Source organism: Xyrauchen texanus, chromosome 20 (assembly GCF_025860055.1).
Source record: "Xyrauchen texanus isolate HMW12.3.18 chromosome 20, RBS_HiC_50CHRs, whole genome shotgun sequence".
Classification (NCBI taxonomy): domain Eukaryota; kingdom Metazoa; phylum Chordata; class Actinopteri; order Cypriniformes; family Catostomidae; genus Xyrauchen; species Xyrauchen texanus.
Genome location: NC_068295.1, coordinates 23,060,920 through 23,083,352, shown reverse-complemented (window position 1 = coordinate 23,083,352; position 22,433 = coordinate 23,060,920). Strand labels below are relative to the sequence as shown.

The window sequence follows — 22,433 nt, the reverse complement described above, 5'->3', positions numbered from 1 at the left end:
GTTTATAATCTCAAGAGAATCTTGAAGAGAATTCTCAATCTTGAGAATTATGACATACTGTATGCTTAAGAAACCAATGCACTGTTTGCATTTGATCAGGGTCACTGCATTCAGTCTCAGTGCTGAACTCAATACACCGATCAGGAACACTCTGGTAACTATGCAAAAGGGTAAACTAGCCTCCCTGAGCTGGTTATGTCTGGGCTTAGAGAGGGAGATGGAAAAATAAGAGCAAGAAATGAGATGGGGAGTGAGAGAGAGACAGAGAGAGATCTGCATTATCCGCTGCACTAAAATGCTACTACCATGGTAATCAAACCTATGAACTTGACAAGATGACTATCAGCTAGGCTACAATTAAAGATGCCATAAAATCAACTTACAAAACCACAAATTAATGATATGAGGGTTCTATATATTCAAGCAGCCCCACAGATTTTAATATCATATCACTACTCTACAACTGTTCTTGTAAGCATTTTGTTCAATTGATGTACATTACTAAGAAGCTATTTTTTTCCTGGTTGACTGAGATCTCATCCAGGTTTACATTTCAATCTCAACAGGGTAAGGCAAAATTTTGAGTTTAAGTTTGGTCTCTCTTTTGATTCATGAATACGGGGATTTAAAATGGAACTGCCGCACAGGATGTTGAATTGGAATTGAAATGGAAGAACCTGTAAACTTACAGACATTTGGTTGCCGTTTGCTGCATCATCAGCTTATTAGAATGCAACTAATTACTGTATTAATGACAACAGCCTCTCCCTTAATGTATGCAAATGCACAACTGATGCAATTAATATCCATTCCAAAGTAAATCTGGAGGAAAAAATCTGTACCAAAATAAAATGTAAGCAAATACAGTAAGCATTTTTGGGAAATGATGTGCTCTGCCACCACAGCCCATTTATGTGAAATTTATCTACATTTAATACAAATGTCCATAGGTTACATTTAAAAACCTTTTTATTATCTTTTCAAATGTATGAATATCCTTTTTTTCTCTCCCCAATTTGGAATGCCCAATTTCCAATGTGCTCTAAGTCCTCGTGGTGGCGTAGTGACTTGACTCAATCCAGGTGGTGGAGGACGAATCTCAGTTGCCTCCGCATCTGAGACGTCAATCCACGCATTTTATCACGTGGCTTTTTGAGCACGTTAACGCGGAGACTAAGCATGTGTGGAGGCTTCACGCTATTCCCCGTGGCATCCACGCACAACTCACCCTCCCTAGCATTTTGGTTGCTTAGGAGTCCTGGCTGGAGTCACACTGAGCTCGTGACTCAAGGGGTGGTAGTCAGCGTAGAATACTCACTGAGCTACCCAGGCCCCTGAATTTATTAATATTCTTAATATAATTTTTCTGTTAATGCCCCATATGTTATGTATATGATGACATTTATGCATAATTTAAATAAAACAAAATTAAAGGTATTATAATATACTTATATCATTTACATGAATTTTATTCCATTTTATTTGTACTTTTTAACTGTACAAATATACAATGAAATCAATATACTTTTCTAACTGTACACATTTTAATAAATAAATTCTACTAGTTTGCTACTTTCAATAAAATTTTAAAGGGAATAGAGCCGACCGATATGGGATTTTTGAGACCGATACGGATTTTAAAATGTACTGATTACCGATATGGTGGCTGATATAGATACTTTTTGAGCAGGAATGACTCCATTCTTTGTGGATTGTTCACAGATTTTGCACTGATATGACTATGCAAAGGTACTCAGAAGACTGCTTTCTTAAATATTTTTATCAAAGAATATTTGACATTATTATTATACAGGTGAAACTCGAAAAATTAGAATATCGTGCAAAAGTTCATTAATTTCAGTAATTCAACTTAAAAGGTGAAACTAATATATTATATGTACTCATTACAAGCAAAGTAAGATATTTCAAGCCTTTATTTGATATAATTTTGATGATTATGGCTTACAGCTTATGAAAACCCCAAATTCAGAATCTCAGAAAATTTGAATATTACATGAAATCAATAAAAAAAAGGATTTTAAATACAGAAATGTCGGCCCTCTGAAAAGTATAATCATGCATATGTACTCAGTACTTGGTTTGGGCCCCTTTTGCATTAATTACTGCCTCAATGCGGCGTGGCATGGATGCTATCAGCCTGTGGCACTGCTGAGGTGTTATGGAAGACCAAGATGCTTCAATAGCGGCCTTCAGCTCTTCTGCATTGTTTGGTCTCATGTCTCTCATCTTTCTCTTGGCAATGCCCCATAGATTCTCTATGGGGTTCAGGTCAGGCGAGTTTGCTGGCCAATCAAGCACAGTAATACCATGGTCATTGAACCAGGTTTTGGTACTTTTGGCCGTGTGGGCAGGTGCCAAGTCCTGCTGGAAAATGAAGTCAGCATCTCCATAAAGCTTGTCTGCTGAAGGAAGCATGAAGTGCTCTAAAATGTCCCGGTAGATGACTGCGTTGACTCTGGACTTAATAAAGCACAGTGGACCAACACCAGCCGATGACATGGCTCCCCAAACCAACACAGACTGTGGAAACTTCACACTGGACTTCAAGCATCTTGGATTGTGTGCCTCTCCATTCTTCCTCCAGACTCTGGGACCTTGGTTTCCAAATGAGATGCAAAATTTGCTCTCATCAGAAAAGAGGACTTTGGACCACTGAGCAACAGACCAGTTCTTTTTTTCTTTAGCCCAGGTAAGACGTTTGACATTTGAAGCCCATGTCCAGGACCCGTCTGTGTGTGGTGGCTCTTGATGCAGTAACTCCAGCCTCAGTCCACTCCTTGTGAAGCTCCCCACACATTTGAATGGCCTTTTCCTGACAATCCTCTCCAGGCTACGGTCATCCCTGCTGCTTGTGCACCTTTTTCTTCCACACTTTTCCCTTCCACTTAACTTTCTATTAATGTGCTTTGATACAGCACTTTGAGAACATACAACTTCTTTTGCAATTACCTTTTGAGGCTTTCCCTCCTTGTGGAGGGTGTCAATGATGGTTTTCTGCACAACTGTCAGGTCAGCAGTCTTCCCCATGATTGTGAATTCAACTGAACCAGACTGAGAGACCATTTAAAGGCTCAGGAACCCTTTGCAGGTGTTTAGCTGATTAGAGTGTGACACTTTGAGCCTACAATACTGAACATTTTCACAATATTCTAATTTTCTGAGATTCTGAATTTGGGGTTTTCATAAGCTGTAAGCCATAATCATCAAAATTATATCAAATAAAGGCTTGAAATATCTTACTTTGCTTGTAATGAGTCTATATAATATATTAGTTTCACCTTTTAAGTTGAATTACTAAAATTAATGAACTTTTGCACGATATTCTAATTTTTCGAGTTTCACCTGTACATTGTCAACAAATTCTAAAAATGAAAATAAAGAATAAATAAAATACAATAAACAGCTAAATAAAAATCAGTACTGTATGTTTAGTATCAGTCAATTGCTTACCATTAAAATAAAGAATATATAAAAAAGTCTGCAGATGTCATTCACTATAGAAACAGCGATGTCCTCCGCCATTTTAAACAGTATGTATCCAATGTGGAAACTCACAGTGCGCTGTTCTATGTAAACAATGACAAACGCATTCACTTCACGTCACCAACTGGCACATATTACACACAAAAATTATCTTTTGCCACCACCTGCTGGCTAATTTATGTAATTTCAAAAATAAAGACAGTAACTCCTAACACATATGCACTAGACTTACACTTAAGTTTAGAACAGCACGAACACAAGCGGAGTGATACACACAGTGAAGCGTCTGAGTGCTGATGCTGTCACACCATCAGCTCTCATGGAACGTCTCTCGTCCAATCAGATTCGAGGACCGGAACTAACTGTGGAATATATAAAAATAAATAGCTAAATAAACGTCTCGGTTACTGACGTAACGATGGAGGGAACGAGATGTTGTGTCGGTGAGTTGACACTAGGGGTCGCTCCTGGGGAGCCCAGACATCTCTGATCTTGAGATAAGGCCAATGGAAATTGCCGTGTGGAATTTGCATGCCACTTCCTCGGACATACGGGTATAAAAGGAGTGACGCTGCAAACACACATCAGGTATTGCACTGAGGAGCCGAGCCAAAGACCCGGCCATTTCAGGGGTTGGTTCAGTGTTGTGGCAGGAGGGACACAACGTCTCGTTCCCTCCATCAGGGAACAGAGGTTACGTCAGAAACCAAGAAGTTCCCTATCTGTCACTCACTCGACGGTGTGTCGTGAGTTGACACTAGGGGTCCCAATGGAAAACACCACAAGAGCTGAACCGAGTTACACAGAGACTGGCGGTGCCAGATGGGCAGACCTCTGTGTGCCTCGTAGCCAGTGCAGCAAGCCGTCGTATAACTACCCCCAACACACTGGCAGGCATGAAGCGTTCCCCTGCACCTTGGGGAATGCTAACTGCTCAGAAGTATAATGACTGGCTGGCCCAGCCGTGGCCTTCTCTCTATTGTTCTCCCCAAAAAAGGAATGAAACCATTTGGCTGGGGGCCAATATATGGTCCAAGCTGGGGGGTGTCCCTCCAAACAGGTGGACACTGAGGAGACCACACCCGGCCCCGAGAGGGGGGGGTCTTTAAGTGGAATACAACACACGGTCTTACCGGGTAGGAGCGGAAGCACATCGTGCGTTGCGGCGCTGTGGTAGATCCTACCTGAGGGGAGAGGAATTACTACTGACACGGCGACCAAGGACAGAGGGCCCTAGGCCCAAGGAAGATGCGGTTTACCCGCGGGGAAACCATTTTGCAGAAAAAACGTCACACAGGGTTGCGTAGGGAGACAACCAGCACATGTGGAGCACTTACAAGAAAACAAGGATTCTCCACCCGACCCTTCGGTGGGGGAGGGAGTGGTCTGCTTACCAGCTCCCGTAGTGCAGTTTCCTGAGTCCCAGGGCTGCCCGTCTCAGGGGCGCATTGAAGCGTTCTTGGGGTTCTTGGCGGCCGGCCGTGAGGCGAGTGGCATCGTGGTCCTGCGTGTAGCGCCGAGGGGCGGGATGTGGCGAAGCTGGTGTCAGTGTTGGCACCGCAGGGGGACACCCTGGGCGACGAGCAGACGGAGTGCGGGATCTGTGGCTCCGCCTGGGTAGGATGTGTTGTATGGCCTCTGTCTGCTTCCTCACCATTGAGAACTGCCGGGCGAAGTCTCCAACGGTATCACCAAACAGCCCAACCTGGAAGATGGGGGCATTAAGGAAACTTACCTTGTCAGCCTCTCGTGACTCGACCAGGTTGACGTTCCTGTACCACCAGGGTGGACATCGCCTGCCCGAGAGCCCGCATAGTGATCTTCGTTGCCCGGAGGGCGAAGTCGGACGCCCAGCGCAGCTCCTGCATTAGTCCCGGGTCAGGACTACCCTCGTGCAGTTCTCTAAGTGCCTGGGCTTGGGGCACCTGCAGGAGTGCCATGGCATGCAAGGCGGAGATGGCGTGCCCAGCGGCGCCGTAGGCCTTAGCCGTCAGAGACGACGTCAGCCTACAGGCCCTGGACGGGAGCCTCGGACTGTTCCTAGGTAACAACATAGCATGAAATCAACACTCAACCGACACAATCCACCACCACACAGTTGTCTGCTGAGCTACAAAAAGGTGCTCTACTTGCCTTTCAATCTGCTATATTACTGACTGCACTGACGAACTATTGCCGACTAACACATTAAACAGATGTGATAAACATGATTGACATTGTTGTCAGGGACAGGGTTAATGTTATATTTAAAAGGGAAAATGATGGGGTCATTTTTTATTAACTTTCCAGTATATATTTCACAAACTAGTTAGCAACTTACCTAGAAGACACCGCTTAACTCCGCCCTGTCTGCAGAGCCACTGTCAGCTCAGCTCTGTAAACAATGGAGTCGGAGCTTGCTCTGCTGGACAAACTATGTATGACACAAATTCTAAAGCATTGTTTTCTGCATTATATGTTCTGATAAAAAGTTTTCATATCTGCACATATCGATAAACATATACGGCAATACCGATATATCTATGAAATGCTAATAGCTACCGATATATTGATCGATCACTAATAGATATATTCCCATTATATCTCCATCACAATATCTTTGCATGAGGGAGTAAATGAAGAGAGAATTTGATTTTTTTAGGTGAACTATTCCTTTAAGTTCCTTTTGAATGCACAGTAGTGTAATGTTGTTGTTGCATGCTTTATTCAAATGACATTTATCGGTCAATGTGTTGATATCTAAATAACAAAACTAAACACTTGTCATATCACATTTTAGCAGTAAAATGTAAGCTTATCATCAGGGTGTTGTTTTTGTTTAAAAGCTTGCTCGTTATCTGGCTATACTTAATCCATTGTTGATTAACCTAATTGTAATAAGTATTCTCTCACTAATTGGCAAGTTTCAAATAGGTTTGTGTTGTTGTACATGTATTTGATTTAACAAACATCAAAAAGGAAGGAAGAAAGTGATGAACTACTTAAGAATTTAAATGAGTTTCTGTTAGTCTCCAGAGGTCTAATGTCTTCTGATTCTGGACTTTCATCAATACCAAAAAGATATTGCTGTGAATAATCCAGCCATGGATTCTAAGAATGTCTAGCATTTTAAATAATCACACAGCAGGTCATCTTGATCTTCTCTAAATTACAACATAGCCAATTTTTGTCTTAACACAGAATTAACTAATTTAGCGTTCACATGGGGTGAAAAATTTCTCTTTAAAAGAACATTAGCATGCAAAATAATGCACGAAAGACAAAAGTAATTATGGTATGTTTTAGTATTTTGCCAGTAACCTTTAAAGCACATGAATCACTGTTTGGCTTATTCACCCATGCAGAGGGGAGGGTTTGAAGGATGGATGCGAGAAGCGGGGCATCCAACAGTAACTGAACGCAGCACCAGAAAGCTCCAGCTTGTGGAGTTGCTGCACAACTGCTTTTATTGTTGTGAATTGCACGTCATTTATTGTACCTTGTATTGTATTGTATTGTATTGTATGCACTAGGGATGGATCAAGATGGTCGACTGGTTCTAATGAGTTATAATGAATTTATTTAAACACCATTATGAAAAAAATAAAAACTTTTGATATGGAGTTCAGAAAAAAAAAAAAAGGTATCGGATTCGGTATAGGTGAGTATCCATAAAAAAGATAAGTATCGATACTCTTTCTCAATCTCAAAAAAATGGTATCAGGACATCCCTAAAGTTACTATTTATTTAGAGCCCCCCCCAATTAAAGCACCACTGTCATGAATCTGAATAGGACACTAAACTTCAACTAGTACACTATGAGAACACACAAAATGATTGACAGGAAGAAAGCACATCAACGTTTTCTGATTGGCTGATTAAAGAATGTGTTTGCAGCCCACGGTCACATTTTAACACAGTCTAGTGCTGCCACAGAGTCCCGGTGAGAGATCTCAGGAGACGTATTTCAGTGATAACTCTCAGGAAGAAGGAACATTTTCTGCATACCATTCCAAAAAAAAAACTTTTTTGGAAATAATTTACAATGAAAATAAGTAAACATTAGTTAACATGAACTAGTAATAAACACATTTTTTATTAATTTATTTTATTATTTATTATTTTATTTTATTATTTATTAATCTTAGTTCATGTTAATTTTAACATATAGTAATATTTTTTTAAATCAAGTTGCATTAGTTAATGCACTATTAACTAAGATTAATAAATGCTGTAAAATATTGTTCATAGTTAGTTCATAATAACTCATGTGTAATGAATGGAACCTCTTTTTTTTTTTTCTGCAGCCCCAGTATTATTTTATTACTTTTTTATATATACATTTTCTTTTCATCTTCATATTCTTTTTTTACTTACAATTTAAGTTTATTTATTTATTTTTAGCAGACGCATTTAGCAGACGTTTTATCCAGTTTTTTCAACTTGCAGTACATTCAAGGTATACATTTTATCAGTCTGATTCATCAGAATGATGTGCTTCATTGTAACCAGAGTGCTTGGGGTCTTTTTTAAAGTGGATAACTTCAATATAGTGGGTGCGCAACATGTAGTCCAACAGGTTTTTCTTCTGCAACAGTTTGTTAAAGCAGTCCATTGTCTGTCAGACACCACACTATAAAAAAACTGGCAACAGACTGGCAACATTAAAAATACTGTCCTTTAATCTTCCACAACACTACATACAAAAACCTGTGGACCATGCAGGAACATGACTTTCAGCAGGCGATTTAAAGTCCGATAATTAATCAAATTAAAATGTATTGTTGAATGTGGTAAATTTGTACACAAGCAATGCTTTAAAAATAATTCGACTTTTTTAGAATGCAACTTCTTAAAGTTTACCACACTGATAGTAACTATACACAAATGTACCGCACACTGTCAGCACGCTTAAACATTCCAAAAGTTGCATCTCACAATTCGTCTCTTTAAAAGCCCACAGCTAAAATATTAAACTCACTATTTGATGTTGGATGACTATTGGAACATCCTGTACCATTTGTAGGATGTATACCTTATGACTTCTGTCTGCATGTTTTACATCCATCATCTTCAGTAACCCGAGGTCATTCAAATGCTTTCAAACAGCCGATTTAAGTCGATTTTTTGGTGGATATGAGTCTGGTAGACTGAATTCCTTATTTATATTTTATTCTGTATGCGATACCTGGCCAAGCACAACCTGGACACCGTCTGTAACCATAGTAACATCTTGATAACACCCAGGTACAAACGCCAGAGATTTTCACATTTACGCCTGCACCAAAAAACTCTTTGAGATTGTATATTTGCATATTATAATATTTTAGTAACATGTAAATAAAACATTTCACTGTGTTTAAATGTAGATGTAAAATCTTTTTTAATCACATGTAATGAATCTGTATAATCGTGAAATTCTTAACGTGAACAACCCATAAGAAATGTGTCTGTCAACTCTTTGCTAAGACAACACGATAATAGTCAATTTTGATGATATTTAGCTTTGCACATCCCTAGGATGAGCTGTTGTCTTTGACACGTGTGGGTTATTTGTATACTGTAAATATGTATTCCTTTTAAGTTAAAACTGTTTGACATAGGAAAGTTTGTAATTTCGACTCATATTGTCATTTCACATTGAGGTGTTTTGCAGGGGAATAAGGAGAATGATTCTCATACTGGTCTCTGTACCTTTTTATTTTCTCACATTCTTTTCCTCACCTCCATCTCTTAATATGTCCCTTAAGGGAGAGCGTGGAACGTAATTTATGGAAAAATTTGATTCCCCTCTCCAGTGTCGAAAAGGTAAGTGCTCTACAAGGAGCGGTGATGGTGACAAAAGTGGTTGCGTTGTTTACAGGCCTGGCTGTCTGAAAATCCCCACACCCCTCATAGCAGCTGCCTGTTTAATTAGAGCACTGGGCCCCTTGAGACTGCTGGTTCCTCCTGCACATGGTACAGAGTAAACCAGGCCCTCTCAATCATTCAGGCCCCTAACTGTTCATGCTGTTTGCTCAGCCAAGTCTGTACACACCACAATATCTTAACAGAGTTAATTGACAGATAAAAGCCAGTACAGAACAAAGGAACGAACAGGACAGGAAATATGAAATTACATCATCATGCATTTAGACAGTGGAAGACGGCAGTTGGTTATGTTATTGCATAGCTCTAGAAGATGAGAATGGAAGAGAAAGGAACAGCTATGGACAAATCATATATGATCAAGAACAGGACCTATTCACAAGTGCATAGACCTTTACATTAGCGCCATCTTTGATTTTTGATTGGTATGAAAACGAGGTTGTGAGGGATAAACATCTGCACATTTTTATTTTTATTTTATTATTTTTTTCTGTGGTTTTGGAAATTGTAGGGTTTGTTGATTTTTGTTATGTTTTGATTAAATTGTTGTATTTACATTGTATTTTTAGGTTGCCTATTGTATATCTGGCCTAGAACTGCAGTTGAAAACTAGCCTTTTGGCTAACTCTGGCATATTTTGACTTGTCATGTTAATATGCATTGTCCTTATAATAAATTATATATATTTACATCTACAGTGGCATATATAGAACCAAAAGGTGTGCATGTATTGTGCAAATAACCATATGTGGGAGCCTTCAGAGTCCACATACATTTTAGAGGAAAAAATTTATTTACACAGGAATCTCAATTAATACATACTGAATAAGACACTCAGCATAAAGATTATTCTCTTTCATATCCACAGAAAACATTTGTTTGCCGATTGACAACAACAAAGTTTATATGGTCGCTCTGCAGAATTTTATATAATTATTATTATTTTTTTGTGGTGAAGTAAATATAGAAGAAAAGATTAAGTATTTCCTATATTGAACTTAACTTAACGCACGTACTTGAAAATATTACGTTAATCTTACAATCAATCATGTAAAAAATAATTCTCTAGCTTATAAGTAAATATAATTTATGATTAATTGTTATTTTTTTAAATATTCATCATGTTTTAATACTACAGTAGAAACCATTGTCATATTTATTTATTTGCCAACTTGAGTAAATATCACTTTTAAATAAAATTATTTTACTTAACGTTTTGAAGCTGGTTTTCCCATCATTCATGGGGCTTAAATAATTAATGAGCTGCCATGGTTTCACTGTTTACAAGTTTATTTACACTGTTTTATTGTTAATTTTGGTGTTACGTTTGGTAAGTTCTTGTTTTGTGCAGTCTTAAGTTCATTTTCTACTCAAAATGACCTGCTCATGATCAAAATAATTATCTGTTCATTGTCACCATCATTGTGTTTTGTGCACCAAGTAGCCTATTGAGGTCTGTCGTGCAGCTCTATATCTTGTTTCTACAGCCGGTAATGCTGTGTGATGTTTTCTTAAAGAATACATACTATGCATTAAGTTTCACTTAAGCACATGATTAAACATGTTTTTAAGGAAAAGTGAAAATGTGAAATGTTCTAGTAAGGTGTTTATTAACATTTTACTAAGTTTAAGTAACATCATATTTGTGTTACGATCCCTTGTTGTCTGCCCCGTGTCTCACTGTCCTTGTATAAACTACACTTCCCTTCATTCCCGGCCCTCTCCACTGCCGCCTCTGTGTTATTGTCCGCACCTGTTTGTTATTTTGTCATTATCGTGTCTGTTTATTTAAACCCCGCTGTTTTCCCTTTCCTTGGTCGATCGTTCTGTTATGTTGTGGGAAGCAGGAGAAGGCAGACAGGAGGTTCGGATCTAAACGCAGTACTTTATTAACAAGCAACAACAGAAATAAACAAACTCAGGAACAAATGAAAAGTCCACGATGGGAAAAAACTAAACTCAAACACAAAATACACACAGCTGAACACAGGTTGACGTTTCATGTCCGTGCCGATGTTTACCCTTTGTCACTCGTGTTCGTTCGTGGTAACCCTGCCCTTCGTGGATGTTTTGTCAACCTGTGTTCAGCTGTGTGTATTTTGTGTTTGAGTTTAGTTTTTTCCCATCGTGGACTTTTCATTTGTTCCTGAGTTTGTTTATTTCTGTTGTTGCTTGTTAATAAAGTACTGCATTTAGATCCGAACCTCCCGTCTGCCTTCTGCTTCCCACAACATAACAATTTGCAAGTAAAAGTTAAAGAATTTACTCAAATGTTTAAGTAAAATTTACCCACTCATTTTAATTAATATTATGTCAAAGGTAAGTAGATTTCACTTAGTTGTATGCTATTAAGATTTACTTAGATAAATTGTGTACAAAAGCTTGCAAAATAAAAATGTATGGCTTTTATGGAGAATCTTTACATAGAATTTGGAAACAAGTCACATTTGCTTGCCAAAGATTTGCACCCTTACACGGTTGCTGAAACATTTAGATGCATGAGAATTCATTTTGCAAATTGAATCGAAATGTGAGCTGCCTAAAATTTTGTATTTTCAATTTTCCAATATTGAAATGGCATACAATGTTCAACAGCAGTCGGCATACAAACTTAATTACACTCTTTAAATATAGTAATAATCTAATAATACATCTCATGTAAAGTGATTGCTTATATATAGAACACTAGTCATTGTTGTCATTGAAATTCAGAACAGTCCCTAAAGTCAGTCAAGAGCTGGGTCTAACCTATCTTTTCATCATGGTTTGCAGTTAATGTCTCTAGGGAGACATCAGTCTTTTTTGACTCACATTTTGTCTTTCTGTTTCTTCTTTTACAGAGCAATCTTAAGAAATTGTAGACATTTTATCCCACCCACACCCCATTCTTTAAGAATACAAAGCATTGCCTTTTGTCAGTGATTTAGAATACTGATTGTATCACCCTGGGCAGAGATTTTTGAACTTCAATAGATTTATGTACATTTCCTACTGTTGCCATCACTGTAACAGGCCTTACATTTCCCAGATAATCTCATTCTATTCTTTATGTCAGTGCCTTTTATCAATGTTGCCACTCTTCAAAGGTCATCTTTGTCAAGCTTTATAATAGAATTAAATTTAACATGGATTGGGTCTGTTACTGCAGTCCTCACAATAGACTGTCTTTCCGATGGTCACACCAACATCCTGCCTCTGTCTGGGGTGCATACATCTGTGTGCTCGTGACAAAAATAGATATATTTCCCGTGATGTTATCTGCTGTCCCACCTGGCAAGATATGAATTCATTCAACTGTTTTAGCAGCTTTGCCAGATATTCTTTTTTCTAATAGAATCACCTACTCCACACTCTCCTAAGCTCTGCAATATGGTGGGTGGACTGTCAGAGCTTAAATTGAGTTTTACTAGTTGTTTGTCACAACATACTCAATCCCCTTTTGGTTGGATAGTGCATTTTTAGGTGCCAGTAAACAGCAGAAAAATGGCCATAATAACTCCTCCTGTTATTAACATATCCAGGGTCTTTCAGACATTTAGCTCTGAGCGAATGGTGATATCGTAAAATAGTCTTAGTGATGGAACAAAATACACTAGCAGTGCTAGGTCCATTTTTAAGGCCATTCATTAAAGTATAGTCAATGGGTTAAATATATGTTGTAAGTATATTGTGTTTTTGTAAATTGTCATAAGATAGTTTAATAATTGTAGCAAGGAGATTCAGGACAGAAGCATTTCCAAAAAAATCTCTTTTGTAAATAGTAACAGCATTATGAATCACAAATTCTAGAAGACATCAGACCGAGGCATCCCTGAAGGTAGTGTGGAACAGGTCACGTCAGGCACTTTATATTTTCTTCCCTTTTAGTGCCCTACCGATATATCGGTATTAGCCGGTATTGGCCTTTCAACGATATATCGGTATCACCGTATATGTTTACCGATATGCGCAGATATGAAAACGTGTTTATCAGAACATATAATGCAGAAAACAATGCTTTAGAATTTGTGTCATTACATATTTTGTCCAGCAGAATGCGCTCCGCCTCCATTGTTTACAGAGCTGAGCTGACGGTGGATCTGCAGAAAGGGCGGAGTTAAGCGGTGTCTTCTCTGTAAGTTGCTAACTAGTTTGTGAAATATATACTGGAAAGTTAATAAACAATGACCCCATCATTTTCCCTTTTCAATATAAAGTTAACCCTGTCCCTGACAGCAATGTCAATCATGTTTGTCACATCTGCTTGCTGTGTTATCCGGCTATAGTTTGTCAGTGCAGTCAGTAATATAGCAGATTGAAAGGGAAGTAGAGCACCTTTTTGCAGCTCAGCAGACAACAGTGCGGTGGTGGATTGTGTCTGTTGACTGTTGATTTCATGCTACATTGTAACCTAGTTGGTGAGATGCAATCCTGGAAAGTAAAATAAACAATGACCATATTTTACTCTCCAACGAGCTCATAGCAAACTAGCTAACCACGTAGCTACTTCCATTGCTTGTCAGCTGAGTGGAAGCTAATGTGTAAACATGTATTCCCCAAACTGTTTTGTTCAGTATTCACAGTTTGGTACCCCCTTCAACCGAACAACTCCAGTCTTTGCATTTACAAAATGTAATATTTAAAAGTGTAGTTTTCCACCGTTTCAATTTTCCTCTGAACTTGTATAGCAGAACATGGTGTAACACCACTGCCGCTGTTTTTCTCTTAACTCGGCAGGTGTAAATGCTTCTTGTGTTACAACCTTCCAATAATTGACAGGCAGAATTAGTAAGAAAATAGTCAGCATTTGACTGATACTAAACAGTACTACAAATTTCATAACAGGAGCGCATCTTACATTTTTTACGGGAATGACAACGAGGCTGTGAGGGATAGATTTATGGTCTCTTCAATGGTTTGTGCAGTCGTTTACAGTTTGGATCGTTCCGCTGATAAAAAAAAAAAAAAAACACTTTCAAAAAAATCCAGATGACAAAAAAACCTCCATAAAACAAGATTTTATGAGATCTATGAGCTTTATACAGTGCAATTCGTAAAAAGACTGTAAGTCTATTCCTCATAGCCTTGTTTTCATACAGCATGTGGCAGCGGGGGCGTGGTCAAGCGCCCGTTGGGGAGAGGAAGCGGTAAGGGCGCTTGCACCTGAGCTAAATCATGTCTAACACCTGTCTCTAATTCCATTGAGCACAGGGAGAGCGGCATAAAAGCAGCCACAGAGCCTCCAGAGTGGAGAGAGAGTGACAAGGGAAACCAGTGTTCCCAAGAAAGACTTTAGAAGTGCTGTGCATAAAGTGTGTTAAGAAATATTAAAAACCCTGTTACCTGTGGAAGTTATCACAAACCTGTTTCCTTTGTTTTCCCTCTCTCGAAGTGAGAGCGTTCCACACTGGTGCCGAAACCCGGGAAACAGGGTTGTGATAACTTCCACAGGTAACAGGGTTTTTATTTATTTATATTTATAAATGTAATTGGCATTGACATAAAGACCAACAACAGTCGATCTCTACAAAAAAACTCACATGAAATGGAAGCTAAGATATTCTCCTGCTGTTGCTTAAATTTTTTTATATACACAGAAACCTTTGGTATCTAATGATGTAAATCAGGAATAGAAGCCCAAGTCAGAGGGTTTTATATTTAAGAAGATTTAATTAGTAGTTACATGGAACGAAGAAAGGATCTAGTCTCATCAAAATGTACAGATAATCATAAACATTGTGGTCTTATAGGTAGAAGTTCTCAGAACATTATTTTGCGGTATCAGAAGACTGCACTCCCTAAAGCCCTCATCAAAAACCTGCTCTAAAATGTGCAAATCTTTAATTTTCTGTATATACTGTATATTGTAAGTTAGAAAACGAAGAAAGTAAATGAGAGGTTCATACAAATCTGTCCACTCTCCCTCATGGCTGAAAGGTAGAAACGCTTGTGCTCAGTCACAAAGAATTGTACCTTTGGCACTGTAGAGCTAATCTCTCCGGTGCGAGCAAGTCTAATGAGCATCACCCTGGTGCACCACAGCATTGTGATAGTTCAATCAAAATAAATGTTAACAGTGACCATTTAGCCAGAGAGGTGCACAGAAGGCCAAAACGGTCTGCCCTCAGCAGTTCCTGGCCCACAGCATGAATCAGAGACCAAACAAGGTCCATGCAACTGATATGTAGCTGGTTCTATCAGAGTCCCGTGCTCCATGTAATAATGAGACAGATCAGCCATGGGGTACACTGTAATTTTTTCATTCAAGAATCAATGACTCATGGCAATATCTAAATTTTGTATGTAAACCATTTTGCATTGCATGTACAGTATAATGATGTCAGCAAAACATACAATTATTAGCATGTCTATGTCAACTATAATTAGTGGTGCTGGATAAGACAAGCTTCACTATCACAATTCAAATAATTAACGGCAAGTATTACATTTTGATGTGTAACTTTCACTGCATTATGTATCGGTATTCTGAACTGATTGCAGTGTTGTTTTGTATTTTTGTTCGGTGTATTGTTTTTGGTTGAATCTCTCTCTGTCTGAGCACATGGTTTGATGTTGTCATCCTGTGTGCTCTTTTACTTTTAACTTGGTCCAATAAGTATCCACTTAGAAACCCCCCATAACATCCTAGCAACCACTCGGAAAACACTAGCAACATCCTGGTAACCTCCCTAGAGGGTGTTGATGGGTCCTACAACGCACCCTAGAAATGTGGTGGCTACTTTTGCATGGGCAAGGACCACTCATGTATTCTTAATAAAAACTTAAAATTAAGAAATTTTGTTTTAGCATTATTGTTGCTATTGCACAAACTGAGAAGCAAAGAAACATACTTCAGATTATTAAGTGAAGATAAGAGGAGAGTTGAATCAGGCAAAAACTCTATTATTTAAAAAAATAGCAGAGTGCCTTTTCTAAACTTTAGGGTGCATAAAAGCTGAACTGCATTTATAATATGCAGCTACCATTAACAATTAGCATGTTTGAACACTAGATGAAATGGTGGCATCCATCCATGCATGCCAAAGCAAAGAAGGGAAGGGGGAAGGCAAAACAGCAGATAAATCTACACACTCATCCAAGAAGCAACTCTTTCATATACAAATATATAGTTTACCACCTTTGAATGTTATTTGTACCCATCCACAACTAAATCTGTAAAATTAGAATCAAGACAGACTGAGCTGTTGCTATTGTTGTTTATTTGCTTGAGAAAATTAAATGCTAATGGGGGCTTTGTGCCGTCTGAAATCCCTGACACTTCGCATACATCACTCAAAGAGCTGCGACCTGAATCCCATGGACTACGCCAACATCTGGCTCAAAGGGAGGGCTCTGCTCCTTGTGAGTGGGTGGACTGGTTTCCACCTGAGAGGGCACACTGAGGGGATCCTGCCACCCTGGAAATGGAGCACTTTTGCAAGTGGCTGTGCGTGACCACTAGAGAATGTGTTTTTTATCCTCCCAACTTCATCCAGAGGAATGGTTGGAGGCTAAGAGAAGGAATATTGTAAATGGACACCCCCTGACTGCTTTTGAGTCTGTGAAAGTGGCTTAGCAGTAGTCAAAGCAAAAGCACCTCTTTGAACTCCAGCTTGTTCGGTGCTGGCAGTACGGCATGGCAAATGTTTGCCGCTTAAGAGAGCTGCTTCAAGTTTAAGCAGAAGAGGCACACCGTGCAAGTTTCTTAGCTACACAACCGCGGTTCCGAATTTTTCTTACCAATTTAAACCATAAAGTTAATGGTTATTAAGACTAAAATAAAATGTCAACTACAAGCCTTCCAATAAAAATGACCACTATTTAAAATATCACAACATAATCTTAGATGGCGATTCTAACTACTTTGGCATGCCCATCCAAATTGAATTATTCATTTTTTCATTTCCATGCCCATTATAGCGGTAATTGAAATTTGCTAGAGGGAACATGTTAAAACCAAGGCCAAAAAAGAACACGAGACAGGGTATTATTTTTCGATTTTTCCATTTAACTGCACAGAACTTTCAGATGGTCTTGTGCCACAGCATTTCTAATATAACAAAATTGGCCTGGATTTGATTTTCTGAAGCATGGCCACCACTAAATTCTCTTCCTGAAAGTCTATTTTAAGCTGCTACCATGGAAGCAAGTGTGGAAGTCCAGCAGAAAGAACTGGGATGACACTGTTCAAGGCTTGAATGCAAGGCTCCAGGGCACTTTATCACAGGAAAATGTGATTGCTTTGCATGAGGGCACTGATCGTTACATGTAGGGTGACATGTGTCCACTGACTTAATCTACATTCTGAATTGAGACCAATAGGGTGTGTGTGGAGGGTAATGAAAAGGGGTGTGTTACAATATGTGTTTAATGAAAATAATGATTAAAGACAGCAGACATGCAATTACTTCCAAATCAGTTTCCTGCTGATGAAAAAGTGACCATCCACAAAACACTCAGAAAATTACATGTACTGTTTATTTTAGATAAGTAGGTCAGAATAAACTGTCTTTGATCTTCATGATTGCTTGAAAGGTTTAATATATTTCAGTCTTCTTTTGGTATTGGCATCATAATGAACTGATTATGAAGTGTATCAGGTTAGCTGGATAAATCTCATACAATTGTAACAGAATAAACAAATTATTAATTTGTGTGGACAAATTCCACTTTCAAGCCCTATTTAGTCTAATGTGTGCATGAACTTTTGCTCTCGCCACACCCCTTTTAGACAGTAGTACCTTTGACTTAGTTAATTTGTTATGTTTGTTACAACTGTTTACATTTACATTTATGCATTTGGCAGACGCTTTTATCCAAAGCGACTTACAGTGCACTTATTACAGGGACAATCCCCCCACGGAGCACCCTGGTGCCTTGCTCAAGGACACAATGGTGGTGGCTGTGGGGATCGAACCAGCAACCTTCTGATTACCAGTTATGTGCCTTAGCCCACTACGCCACCTCCACTCCATAACTGTTATGTCTGTTTTGTACATAATGTGTGTGTGTCTGTGTGCGACTGTATGTGTATGTTTGTAAACAAGATGCATTCCCAGTGAGACAAAAAATGTATGATGGGAAAGAAATACATATCATGTGTAAAGCCACAGTTGATGCCCAGGTCAAAATTGACCCACTAATGAAAAATGAAAAAAAAAAAAATGAAAAACAAATTAATAATAATAGTCTTGGCAAAGTCCCAAAGTTACAAAAAACGATTTGGTATTTAAAAATTATGATCTGCCTCTCCCGGGTCTAAAATGACCCAAACGCAATAGGAGGGTTAAATGCATGAGAAAAATCAACATCACTTTTTGAACACAACAACACAATAATACCATTTTATAAAAATTATGAACACCTTGCTATATGTGGTTACTATCCTTTTTGCTTTGCAAAGGGGATTTGGTAATACATTTCCAGTCCTGTCTGTCCTCTTGATCGTCTTTCATTGCTTTTTGACATAAACTGACATCCTATTTCCACCAAAATGAAAATGCGCCATTCTGTTGCAAATGACCTCAATGTGTCTCCTGTTTGGCTTTACAATGCTGTCACAGAATATTGCCCACCTTTTCATCCAACAGCAAGTGAATGCTGAAATAGACAGATCCATTGTGTGCTTATTCGTTCCAGATTTCGGCACATGCTGATAATCACCTCAATTGCAGACAAACCAAAAAATATCATGCCCAGGAATAAATCATTTATTAGAACATGACACTCAGTAAAACAAAAGTATTTTTTTACCCTCATTGTGGTCCCCTTAATCCATTAATTTTTCAAACTCAACTGAATATTAAACTGCTAATATACAGTATTAGTACAGTGCAGATGATTACAATATAAATTCATTACGCCCAATAACAAACCGCTATCCTGTACCTGTCATAGAATCTTTCTAAATCGTCCAAACAGAGAAAGCTTCATTGTTCAGAGCTTCAAAAGATTACTTTTGAATTTCTGTCATTGACACAGAAAATATGCGAATGCCTAGAAACACTCAATCATTTCTAATTTCTTGGACAGTCATATAATTCTGCACAAAAGGGAGGGTGTTTTTTGTGTGATTTGAGCTAAAGAAGCAAATGTATGATTCCATTGTCTGATTTTATAGCGGATTTGAAATACAGTATGTTATTTAAATGTAATCTTGATGAACAGTTTGAGATTTTGGTCTTTCCCTATTAAAGTAGATGCAGACTGTATCTATATAATATTATGATTATTACCTACTTATAATATAGCTGCTTGGAGGCTTTAAGTAGGAGCTTAGTTTTATTAAAACTAAATAAGAACTTAAACAAAATAATTAAATAGACCAAAGGTCTTGATTAAAATTAGGCTACTGCTTAAAAACTGGCAACAAGTCTCTGGCCAGTCCAGTGATGACTCCAAGTCTCAGAACAACTGGATCTTCCAGAATGAAATTCAGTATGTGTAATAGCTGAGCTGGCACTGAGCTCTGATGAGACAGTCGATTATTTTCAAAAGCCTGCCCGACAGGACAGCCGTTCTCAGGTAAGGATGTGAATTTCATTTGTTTCTACTTGATTGAGCATCAGCTGGGAATAAACATTCATTTGCAGAATGCAAGGAGGAGGGAAACATAGGTCTATGATTGGGGATGAACATTTCTTGCTTAATGTACCATGCACAAAAAACAAGATATAACACGCTCCACTAGAATTGTAATTAAGGACACGATGGAAGGGCGGCTAATTATCTTCAACATCAGAATAGAACAGTCGAAGGACTCAGGGTTCCAATATCTTGCCTCATTCATTTTGGTGACCCTCTCTAGTTGAGCATTATTGAGAGACAAAGAAAGAAAATGACATAAACAGAACCAAAAGTGGAAAAAATAATCTCTATAACACTCAGTTGAAAATGTATAACCAAGTAAGCAGCTGGGGACACAGGACTGTGGAAAACGAGGACAATGTGAGCAAGCATGAGCTGAAGTTACCTTGTCTGCACCGACTTTACCTTTGACAGACTCTGACCTCCAGAACTGCAGGGCCTGTTCTAGAGTAAGACCAATACTCTTGAGGAAGAGGCCATACTGCATGTGTCCACCGTGGCGCAGGTGGTGGTCCTCTCTCAGTACCTGGAAGAAGTGAAGATAAGGAAAGATGGGGCAGTGGTGGCTCAGTGGTTGAGGCTCAGTGGTTGAGGCTCAGGGTTACTGACCAGAAGGTCAGGGGTTCAAGCCCCAGCACCACCAAGATGCCACTGTTGGGCCCTTGAGCAAGGCACTTAACTCCAGATTGCTCCAGGGGGATTGTCCCTGTAATAAGTGCACTGTAAGTCGCTTTGGATAAAAGCGTCTGCCAAATGCATAAATGTAAATGTAAAGAGCAGTTATTGAAAATGGCTTGTTTTGTAAAACAGGCAATTTTGAGGTGAAGCAAGGTATCAGTCCCATAAAGCAGTGGTTCAGAGCTGGTTTTGCTTCAGGACCCAGATTTTACATAGTACATTAAATGGTGACCCAACACAGAACCAAATTATTTATAGTACAAAAGTAAACAAAAATGCCATTTAAATAAACAATTTAAATGTATTAATTGCAAAGGCACAAAAAAATTAAAATTATTAATGTGACAGGTCAATCATTTTGTAAATGCGTAAACAACAGCAGACTATTTAACCAGTCAAAAAAGTAACAAACAAAGGGCCAAATACTGTATTAGTATCAGCCATTTTATCGAGTGAGCAATGAAATGCCACCAAAATACTGTTGATTTTGACTGAACACACAGCCTTTGATGTAAATAACAAAGGATTTGGGAAGCATTTTCTCCTCCCTTTAAAAAAGTTGATAATTCTATTTGTTACTGTATACTAACTGCCATTTTTGGGTCCCGACATGCCAGTTGAGAACCACAAACATTGATCTTTTTTTCTTTTGAAGATCTGCCTTTGAAAATTCAGAGTGAGTGTTTGTATGTCTTTGTATGCATGTAACACTGACATGAGGACTCAGGAAAAGAGATATTGTGTTCAAAAGCTCTTGTTTTAATGCAAAGTCTTTTAATTACTAGAGAATTCCATGCCTCCATTAATGTTTCGAAATAAAAGCAAAAAGTGAAGGACAAAATTTGCATGTGCTGATGAGCTACTTAATTGGAACAGCAATCGCCCCCGAGATGGCATACACAACCAAACAGAAACACACACACACAGAGCAGTGCCATCCAGACAGTTTTACTCCCAAGAAACATCTGCGCACATCCATTCCAACCACCAAAGTAGGACATGCTCAATGTCATAGTAACTTGAGGATTCAGTAAAAGAAAAACTTTACCCTCACTTCAAGTCTCATTCAGTGCCAAATATAAATTAAGCTCTAAAGTACAGGCTCCTGAGACCATATAAATATTAAGTCCCACTTAATCTCTGGTGGATTTGTTAAATGTTGTTTTGCGGCATGTTTTGCGTTTTCAAAAATGATGTAATGTAGAGGTGCAGCCATGACTTGGCTTTGTCATTGCATAACTTCAATCATTTCAGATAACTTACTGGATCTGTTCCAGTGAAACTTTCCCAATGTTCTTCTGAATGCTGTAGTCCTGACCCACATAGGCTACAACAAAGGGTAAAGGAACAAGTAATGATGAGAACAAATCAGTCAAGAGATTACAAGGTTAAAAAGAACAAATACTAAAGTGTACATTATTTGAAACTGTTTGTTTTCCGGTGAAGGAGAATCACAACATTTAGAGATTAACATTAGGCAATTTACTTTGATAAGTTAATCACACACCTTGAAACAATACAGATTCCACATAACCCAGGGTATATTTAGTCCTCAAGTACTACCGTCTGCTAAACAGAAATGCAATATAATTTGCATAGATCACAGTTGGAGTGAATTGTGTTGGAAGAAGGTAATTAGTTTCTTTATTACACAGTTCAGGAAAAAAAAAAACTTTACAGCAGACCTAATGTGTTTGAGACAATGTGGCATTTACACGCCGATCATGATCACGGGTTTTAGGAGTTACACTGAAATCCTATCTTTTTGGCAAATAATTTGTAGAAAAAGTATTAGACCTTTACATTCTGATCACATTTGAGCAACAGTATATTTGGG

General features: G+C 38.4%; 1 protein-coding gene across 1 annotated transcript in view; it reads right to left on the bottom strand.

Moving 5' to 3' along the window:
• The window catches only part of prim2 (DNA primase subunit 2), a gene marked incomplete at its 5' end in the record, with an annotated part of 110,028 nt that overhangs the window by 37,643 nt on the left and 49,952 nt on the right, over nt 1–22,433 (bottom strand). Inside the window, 2 exon segments of the mRNA XM_052150465.1 lie at nt 20,304–20,498; nt 21,856–21,923. Coding sequence (XP_052006425.1) covers nt 20,304–20,498; nt 21,856–21,923 — 263 coding nt within the window.